This window comes from Dreissena polymorpha, chromosome 4, assembly GCF_020536995.1.
Source record: "Dreissena polymorpha isolate Duluth1 chromosome 4, UMN_Dpol_1.0, whole genome shotgun sequence".
Lineage (NCBI taxonomy): Eukaryota > Metazoa > Mollusca > Bivalvia > Myida > Dreissenidae > Dreissena > Dreissena polymorpha.
In genome coordinates, this window is record NC_068358.1 from 57,675,080 (window position 1) to 57,685,685 (window position 10,606).

Here is a 10,606-nt window from a genome sequence, read left to right on the forward strand (position 1 = left end):
ACTCAACACTTAAAAAAAACTTCATATGAAAGCGAAAATGAAGTAAGAGTTAATATATTATTGAAGAGTTGTTACTTATAAAGTGTAAAGTGAAAAATAAAAGGATGATTTTAGTCCTCCACTGTTTACACCTTCATAAAAAAACAAAAAACAATACAGCTTCAGAATGTTAATGAAGACAAACAAATAATCCTAAGTTCAGTGCGTCTAATACCTTCAACAATATAATTTATTCAAATGTATTTATAGCTTGTTTAACATTCACAGATTAGAAAGAAAGATCATGTAATGAAGGTATCTTAGTGGATACATTATTTAGCGATGTGTAACACTGAATGACCGTGTATTCAATTAAAAATAGATTAACAGTCATTTACAATCAGTAAATAGTTAATTTCAGAATTATTTTTCGAACAGTTATGTTTAAATAAAGTATTTTTCGTAATATTTGTTATATCAATCAATATAATGTTATTAAAAATTTATTAACTTGATTTAATTTTTACTAACAACATTTATATTTTTGTTGTCTCATTCCCCCCCCCCCCCATTTTTAATGCAGTTATAAGCTCATACAATGTTATTAAGAAATGAATAACCAACAAGAAACAGAATTATGACAACATGAACAGACACGCTGATTTTGGTTATAAGTGTTGTTATAAACAACTAAACAAAAACTACAACTGCAGGTATAAAGACCAAAAAGTGTCAAGCATGTAATGCGGTTGCTAATAAGCATCAGAAAAAAAAACACAAACTTAAGTGTGTCTAGTATGTTATGTTGTTACAAATTAAAACAAGACAAAAAAGTATAATTATTAAGGAGGCAATTATATTAAATCAGATACTTATTTCATTCAACATCTAAAGTTCACTTAACACTTAAAAAAGCTTCAGATGAAAGCGAAAATGAAGCAAGGTTTACAACTATATAGCATGAAAGGCTAAACTATAAGTGTTAAATGAAAACAAGCAGATGATCTTATGTTCATCACTTCTTGTACCTTCAAAACATTTTTAATGTTCACAGTTAAAAAACGTAATGTATTAATCCGCATTGAAGGTACATAAGTGCATAAATTATTAAGTAAGTTGTAATACTGAAAGATTAGTATCCTAGTTCTTTCAACACCATTTTTAATTTTCACAGATAAAATTTAAATGTTATAATTGGCATTGAAGGTGCCTACATGCAAACCTGATTAAGTAAGTGGTAATACTGCAAGATCAGTATTGAAATGAGGTTTAAAATTTACACTATTTTATTTAAGTATTAAAGCTTATGTCTCATTATGAACATTATAAAATATATGAAACTATCTTTAAGCTGCTGACAAGAAAATCAAATTCAAAATTCATGTATATGAATATTAGTAAGTATTTTTGTCGAGTGACAGGGATGACTAATAGGGTAATAAGACCAATACATTTAACATGCAAACAGACAGTCTATACAAGCAAAAAATTTTATAAACAAACCGACAGCCAATCTTTACAAGCAAAAATAAAATATAAACACAACACATTCATGTACATGAAACATTAGCAAGTCAAATAGGTTTAGAAATGCAAAGAAGATTAACACGCACAATAGCTGTTCCAAACAGATATTCAATTTATACAAGCTTAAATAAGATATATCCAGGATTAATGTTTTGTTTTCTGACACAATTTTTCCAACAGTGGACTGGTAGCATAATGTATTATTATTAAAAACACTTTTAATAATACACGAAAATGTTATTATGCGAAATCAATTTAATTAAATTGAGACATGTTTTGAACCGGGTGTTACAAGATCAAATATATCTTTACTGAAATAAATAGACCATTTTGTTGAAAAGAACAAACAAACGCTCCGCTAAGAAAGTTAATTTAATTATACATGAATTAAACTCAGAATCCAACTAAAAAATATTGTTTGATCTAACCTTTGCCTCTGTTGTAGCTTATACTAACAATTCTCAAGATGAAATAACCACCAGTTACATCAGTACATCAACCCATTCTCAGACTGATCTTGATTCTGAATCACTTACCTCCCTTTCTTTGGGATCTCCAGTAATGGAGAGTACAAAAGGTAGATTGCTCTGTTATATATATCTATTACCCTGCTATATGTATGTACTTATAGCGCTTGTCATAATGGTATGGTAGTAATCAGAATATTATAACAAGATAAGGGTTTGCAATTATAGGTATGAAACCTTGATCTTTATATACCTGTTAAGAAGTTAAAGATTTTATACTGGAATGACCACGGTCATCTGTCTGTCCATCCGTCTGTATGTCAGTAAACTCAAACTTGTCTGCAGGTGTAGTCTTACTCTTTTTGTAGTACAACATTTAACATGCAGACATTGTTCCTTATAATATAAAGTTGTGATAAGTGAAAGTTATCATTCTACATTACAAAAGTTGTGCCCCACTTTTTATGTCCCCCACCACTATAGTGGGGGACATATTGTTTTTGCCCTGTCTGTTTGTTTGTTGGTTGGTTGTTTGGTTTGTGTGTTTGTTTGTGCAAACTTTAACATTTGCAATAACTTTTGCAATATTGAAGATAGCAACTTCATATTTGGCATGCATGTGTATCTCATAGAGCTGCACATTTTGAGTGGTAAAAGGTCAAGGTCATCCTTCAAGGTCAAAGGTCATATATATGGGTCAAAGTCGCTAAGTTAATGTACACTTTTGCAGTATTGAAGATAGCAGCTTGATATTTGGCATGCATGTGTATCTTATGGAGCTGCACATTGTGAGTGATGAAAGGTCAAGGTCATCATTCATGGTCAAAGGTCAAATATTTGAGGACATAGTGTTTCACAAACACATCGCTTGTAAATCTTATATTTCTGTAAATAATAAGCCCCCATAATATCAGCTTTAACCTGCACACCATGCTTAGCTTTAAAGAGTTTCATATAGTTCTAAATGGTATTTTAGATTAGTATTTTAAATAAAGCATCAGATTGAAATATATTTGAAAGTATATTTAACCCTAGATTAAAGTTTGAAGTCAATAAATGTGCATGCATCTATTGTACATTCCTTGAAGTATTCACTTACTTTACTTTTATAGGGGATTTACACAAATACCTCTAATATCTGAAGCTGTTATATCAGTAACTACTATAACACTAGCTAATTGGTATGTTGTTTAACATTGAATAGAAATGCTGCATGTGTGCAAAGTCAAAATTTGAAAATCTGAATACACATATAAAATGCTGTGTACACATTTTGGAAAGGTTTTCAAAGAGTTGCTATCTTTCTCCATCCAGTTGCATGCATGGCGTTTTCAGATGGCGATTATATGCTTATTATCTTGAGGATACATTACAGCTTGAATAGTTTCTTCATCAGGATAGATTAGAATATTCAAAGATTTTTAAGGAGTTTCACACAATTCAAAAGATAATTTCATGTATGTGTCATAAATTTCCTTTAATTTATATATTACAATTCCTTAAAGTATTTGGCTATTTCATGTTGATTTACATGTAAATGTTTGAAACAACATATATTCATTATACCATCAATAATGTTTTTTTTTGTAAACAGAGACAACTCAATTTTGCATAATTGATTTTAACTGAAAATTTGCGCGCAATATTATGAGGGTTTCCTATAAGAGCTTTTATTATTCGGCCCTAGGAAAGTAATGCTATGCTTTTATTCAAGTTCAAGCATTAAATTGATGCTAAATTCCGAAGCAATAATCATAGGACATTGCTGAAACTGAATGACACTGAATTTGATTCTTTAGTTTGTTCATGTATTATTATCATCATTTTGTGCTTCTTTCAGTATACTTTTATGTAATTTAGTTACACGATTTCAAGATTTATTTTAGTTTATAGATCTGTTTTCTGATATTAAATCAGGGCTCGAAATTAACACTCGCACACTCGCAAAATGCGAGTAAAAAATACCAATTGCGAGTTAAGTTTAAAGCCACTAGTATTTTTTGCGAGTAAATAAATAGTGAAATGAAATGAGTAGGTATAATGCTGCTCAACATCATGATCGCTAAATCTTAGGTCAATTTATAGAATGCTCAAGTACCCTTATGCGTAAGCGGGCACCTTGTATGTAGACTGGTATATACAGATACGCGGATGGTATTGGTACAAAGTGAAACAGTCGACTTTTCACACATGTTCATTGAAGCGAAAAATAACTTGTCACTTTATTCCCACAGACGGAAATAACACAAAATATACATAATACAAAAGATAAAGCAAAGTTTACCGTTAAGTTAGAAAAAACGGATTTTAAATCCTTCTACGAAAACAGTGAATTAGTGGGAGAAATAACTTAAAATAAGACTAAAACTTGTTGTAGATGAAGACACAGGTGGTTAGCGTGTGGCTATGATATTAATTAGTGAAAACATCATTTTGAATGATAAATAATCATATTATAACGAAAAATTAACTTTTCTGAAAAAAAAATTCCCTTTCAAATATATATATAACAAGGTATGCAACTCAAAATCAGCCCAAAACGGGGTGCATCGCTTTGAACAGCCATATCTTCATCAATTGTGCAGCGATTTTCACGATCTTGGTCTTATTCAACGCAGAAATTAATTTCCTTTCTGGAAATGTATATGTCTTGCAATATTTTTACAAATGCATGGTCAACTTTTAAGAAATAACACGATACACGATGTCAACTGGGTCATGCGTGTTGTGTATCGTTAAAAGTTAATTTTTTGTTATAATATGATTATTTATCATTCAAAATGATGTTTTCACTAATTAATATCATAGCCACACGCTAACCACCTGTGGATGAAGATGGTCAATCAACCTGATGTGGGCCGTTATGGTCCAAGGAACTGATATCTTTGTATGGTTGCAGAAAAAAAATGTGTATACACATGTACATGTTAAGTACTTTTATTTTGTTTAAATAGTACTAAACTAATGTCCAATGTTTTGTATGTTTCCATCAAAATTTGCGAGAATGTTTTTGATTTTGCGAGTTGGTATTTAAGCTGCTCGCAATTTTTTGCAAGTAGAAAAAAAAGTTAAATTCGAGCCCTGATTAAATATACAAATAGCAACTTGGAGTTCTTAAATTCTTTCAGTGGACTTCATAATCATTTAATAATCAGGTCATTTCAACTTTTTGTCAATGTCAACAAATCCTGTTTTCTCAATATACCGGTATATCCACATACGATCAATTTATAATTCTGTTGTATTAAGTCAACTGGTAAAAAATTTCAAACATAAAACTTATCAGATACTGTATTAAATATATTATTGTACCAAAAAATCAGTTGGATTAATGGTAAAACTAAATATATAATCTATAATAATATATATATTTGATTTATGCGTCTGTAAATATAAACATATCATTGTTTCTGTTACAGGTGCTAAATTATACTACATTCATGTGTTTGGAAGAATATTCAAACACTCTGTAGATTTATAGTGCTTTGCATCTTATAACCATGTCAGAAATGTTTCTTCTCTCACAGCACATGCATGGCTGCATTTAATGGGAAAAACGATGTAACCACACATCATATAATTATGTATTACGACTTGAAGGATTAAATCTTTCCAAAATCTATTACTGGTAACATTCAAAACATTTATGAAAACGAGTATTTTAGGTTTTTATGTCTGAACATTTTATATCATGACTTTGTTGCATCTAACAAATCAAAGCATAAATACCTTTAAGTGATGCTTTCCTTGATACTTTGTATGTGAAAAGAACTATTACATGTATTATAAATGTGTTTTCTAGTTAAAGAGGTAAACATAAAAGTTCATCCTTGCTTATTTGGACAACTGGTTATTGCAATCTTATGACCAGTATAAATGTGCTTACATTTTCCACTTCTGCTGTATGGCTTATACTCATTTTTGTCTACGTACTGAACATTGCATAACCTTATAGGTACAGTTCATTTTATGACCATGTCTAAAATGCACAGTTAATCTCCAGTAATTTTCAGAATGTTCTATTAACTCACATTTAAAGCTCAATGTGAGTAATTTTTATAGTTATCTGATAATTGTTCACTTGAACTCTTGAAGGATCAGACCAAATACTAAATTTTATTTTAACCCTTTTAACCCACTCAGAAGCAAAGTGAAAATGGCTACGTGCAAACAGCATAAAACCAGATCAGCCTGTGAGTAACTATCTGTCTGTTCAGGTTTTATGCTGTTTGCTGCTCATAAGTATCTAAGGGTTGGAAATGAAGCCTTAAAAAATTGAATCTAGTAATAAAGGTCTTTAATTACAAATGCATCAACATAGGTAATTAAGTGGTAAAGGGTTAAGGAACAGAACAAATTTCTTGATGTGCTGGTGATAAAGAACATGAATAAAATGTGTGTTTTTTTTAATAATTATTTTGTAATTTTACTAAACGCAGGCAAGTAAAGCCTTGACATTATAAACATACATTGGTAATTCTGAGCATTTGGCTTGTTTCTGCATTGTGTCCCGATGTAACAAGGACGTAAGTTTACCACCTTGAAGTTCAAGTGCGATGTCATGAACTGTTTCAGAGGAGGTCAGTAGAACTGGGGGGACACTCCCTGACACTCAGGAGCTCTGCAGACGTCTTGAAGAACGCCTGTCCAGCCTCACCAAGATGGGAGATAACTTACAGAAGGAAAACAGAGGTGAGGCACACTATTAACCCTTTACCGCTCATAAGCAGAGTGGAAATGGCTATCTATGTGCAAACAGCATAAAACCAGAACAGCTTGGGAGTAACTCGCAGTCTGTTCAGGTTTTATTCTGTTTGCTGCTCATCAGTATCTAAGAGTCGGAACTGAAAACTTTAATAAAGCTTGGCTCTAGTAAGAACGGCCTTTTATAAAATTTAACTTTCTGAGGGACTACAAATGCGTGAAAATACGTGCCTAAGTGGTAAAGGGTTAAAAATGACTCACCCAATCTTGAACCTTATTTCACTTCATGCCAGTCTATATTGTGCCTTTCAAAGCCATCAAAGTTGTATGAATACCTGTTGTTTGAATCTTTGCTTTAGGGTCTAAATCTAAATGGGTTTCCAAGTCTTGAAAATATCAGTTACTATGATCCCTCTTTAATTAAAATGGATATTCCACCAAATCCAACAAATATCCTCTATCTTATATTGATCTGCAAAGTATGAATGCCATGGTTAGGATTTTACATATGTATTTTATTGTCAGAAAAAAATCATTAAATTCTTTAACATACCTTTACACTTTTCTTTGTAATGCTACTTCAGAGATGGCAGATTTGATGAAGATGCAGGGCCAAAAGCTTAAGAAGGTGAAAGACACAGAGAAGAAAATGTCAATAAGAAAAAAGACTAGATGATGTCAATAGCAATCAAAATAAGTTGTGGCCACATATAAACACTTAAGTGATACATGTATCACATTAATCTGCCTGTCTTGCTGCCCCATAAGTTCTTTTAAGTCCTGACAGAATAATCTGAGAATATGGAACATGATGATTACCACTGGGCATTGTATGGTATGAAAAAAAAACTTAATGCTGTTAAGGAGGTGGAGTTTGGAAGAGTTGGGAAGAGTTATTCCACTCCAGAGGATAATTATAGGTCGGTGAAGGCTTGCTGCTTTTTAATGGCTTTTTTTATCAAATCTGGACTTGAAAGAAGAGCAATAACTACTTGATATTAAAATACTGTCTGTGATGTTCTTCTGTTTTTGTCTGCATTTATTTCAATATCATTCCACAATGAGCGTGTTATCATGTTCTTATTCACATAGATAATCTTGGATAGTAACGTAATGCTATATATATATATATCTTCCTTTTAATTTATTTTCTCACAATATTGTGAAAATATGTATCTTATTTTACAAACATGTATATTTTAATGTAAAATACATATAATGCATTTAGTTATTAGAAGTTGTATGTACTCGTGTAACCAAGAATCTTTCAATGTTTAAATATGATTTTCAAATAATCAAAGCGTTATATCTTGTCAGTCAGTATTATCATGTTTAATGATGTAAATGTTTAGTGGCCGTACTTGATCTGTGTCTTTTTTTAATGATTTTAATGTTTTCATACCATTTTTATTTAATGTACTATTACTAAAATATCTGATTTTCAGATCTGATTTTATCATACTTTTTGTTATTTAATTGAGTCAATTTATTAAAGCATTCTTCGTGGTCATTTCATGAAAGTTTAATGATTGCACAAAAACACTTCCAACACATGATATTTGATAAAATTATAAAAATATTACTGGAAACAATTATTTTTTTATGAAATCCTCTTCTCAAAACAATGAAACAATAATTCCACAATGTTTTTATTAGAAGTTGTAACTTATATTTAATACTAAAACTGGTTATTTTGCTGTCATTAAGGTATACTATGTAGTATTTGATTTACTCCATTTTAGTAATGACTGTCTGTGATATTGTATAATACAAATAAAAAGTCGAAGCCATCAAATTTATATTTGTGGTTTTTGTTTGAATAAAACTATAGACCAATTCACGCGTGACGTCATGCGCACCTGCGTGTCTTTATCAGTGCTACTCTGGTAGGCAAAAGAAAGACACGATCAAAGGGGAGATATCGAGCACGATATTTATTGTCACGCTCTACATCTATATTAAATACATTATTTAATATATTTTGATATGTATATGATCATTTTTAGATTTTAGATTTAAACATCCCAAAAGTTGTTGTACTGTACTCAAACAAATAAGAATAAAAACAAACAATAAATAGATCGATTCCATGCACACAGCATATATTAACCTACCACTATGATAATCCATAATCCATCTGTTATTAAGTAGGTACAATTGCTGCAACTAAAGAACAGGGTCTGAACTAATAACACTTTGTTTATGTGTTAAGGAAACTTTGAGTATCAGATCAAATTTGTTAAATCGTATAACGTAATTTACCCATTGTTCATCTTATGTACCCCAATATACATTTGATTTATTCATACTCGTGTTTGTTGAAATATGTTTTCTGGCGCGTATCAATATCAACCACATGACTGTGATGTTGACGAGGTAAATTGTGCAAGTCAACTAAAAAAAGTCTTCCAAAACATTGAACTAAATTTTACAATTATATCATTCTGTAATCTGACCATAGCTGATTACATCAATGCACACATTATAAACTCGGTAGTATTATTGGCAAAATATTTTATTTTTAAATGCAAACAGGCAAACCGGAAAAAAACAACACCATAAATCGATTTTCTTGTGTCCTTTAAATAATATAATTTTACAAAAGGAATTAATCGCGACTTTACAAAATAAATAACATATATTGTATATTTGTTGTGCGCTTTTTATGCTCAATGGGTACACCTACCCTAAAAAAAAAATGTAAATATACTTTGTGACATAGTTTCACCTACCTTAAAGCAACATATATGTATTTTTATTGTTTTATACAAAATATATTATGTTGACGATGGGAGTAAAAAGGAAATTACTAAAAAAAAGTATTGTCTGTCTGTCTAGGAAAACTAACACTTTGACACATTAAATTAATTTAATTGGTTTGATTTGATTGTTTGCATCAATCTTAAAATCGTGTTAGCCTTTGTATTCCGGTGTTTAATTGCCCCCTTTGTTCGGCACAAGCCGATTATCTCGTTTTGATCAGATATTGTCCCTACTTAACTAACAGCAAAGTGTCATAACTTACAGCAGGGACCTATACAAACAATAGGTCCCTGACCACAGGTGGTATATGAAACACAATTGATGGTACCACCATGTCTTCTCTTTCTAGTAGTATTGAGCAGTTATTTGGGGTTGAGTAATATACCGCCAAAGTTCAACTGTTCAATTAGATATGCTTCATATTGTAAAAAAAATATAAAATAATTTGTCCAGAAAATGTACGCTTTGAAGATACTAGCCTGTTTTCCGGTAATTTATAACAAAACGTATTTAATAAATGGTAAATGTACATATAATCATTAAACGTATTTAGCGGGTACCGGTTAATGAAAACTACGTCATTCCGTTTGAAGATTGAATGTTACGGCCATGCACAAACGACATCATGAAAACAAGAAATTACGTATGACTACCGGGGTAAATAATATTTACGAAAAATAAAAAACAATGTAGATATATATTATAAAATGTAAGATATTTGTCACTCATATACACTTGTAAAGGAATTTCAATATACATGAATTCACAGGTTAATTTGCATCATGTGAAGTTGTGTTTTTCAGTTGTATGTTACGATTCATCTATAGTGTTATTCACCTTAAAAACAAATCGTCCAATTTAAAAGAAAATGATCATAACATTTAAATACTGTCATGCACTTCGCTTTTAATAGGGCTTTGTTGTACCGGTATGTCAGATTTTAATGCACCCCTTTTCTTTTACTCATTTTTTTTACCACACTTTCATACCCATACAATTGATAATTATAATTATATAATGGGATGCTTTATTATTTTTTGTAATTTTTGAAGTCCTTCTGCAAGAAATACAACGGCTAATGCATAGCTTTGTTTTGTGAAATTGTCGGTGTTTAGTCTTCAGACCACCTTTACCTTGATGCTAATGACTAACGAGTATATATTTTT

General features: G+C 30.8%; 1 protein-coding gene across 1 annotated transcript in view; it reads left to right on the forward strand.

Annotated features, from left to right (window-relative positions):
* LOC127878444 (coiled-coil domain-containing protein 158-like) overlaps window positions 1-8,472 on the forward strand; it is an 83,090-nt gene extending 74,618 nt beyond the window's left edge. Inside the window, exons 24-26 of the mRNA XM_052424969.1 lie at window positions 1,952-2,083; window positions 6,549-6,665; window positions 7,262-8,472. Of these exons, the coding sequence (XP_052280929.1) occupies window positions 1,952-2,083; window positions 6,549-6,665; window positions 7,262-7,353 (341 nt within the window). The 3' untranslated portion in view covers window positions 7,354-8,472. The remainder of the gene's footprint in view (window positions 1-1,951; window positions 2,084-6,548; window positions 6,666-7,261) is intronic.
* The last annotated feature ends 2,134 nt before the right edge of the window (window positions 8,473-10,606 follow it).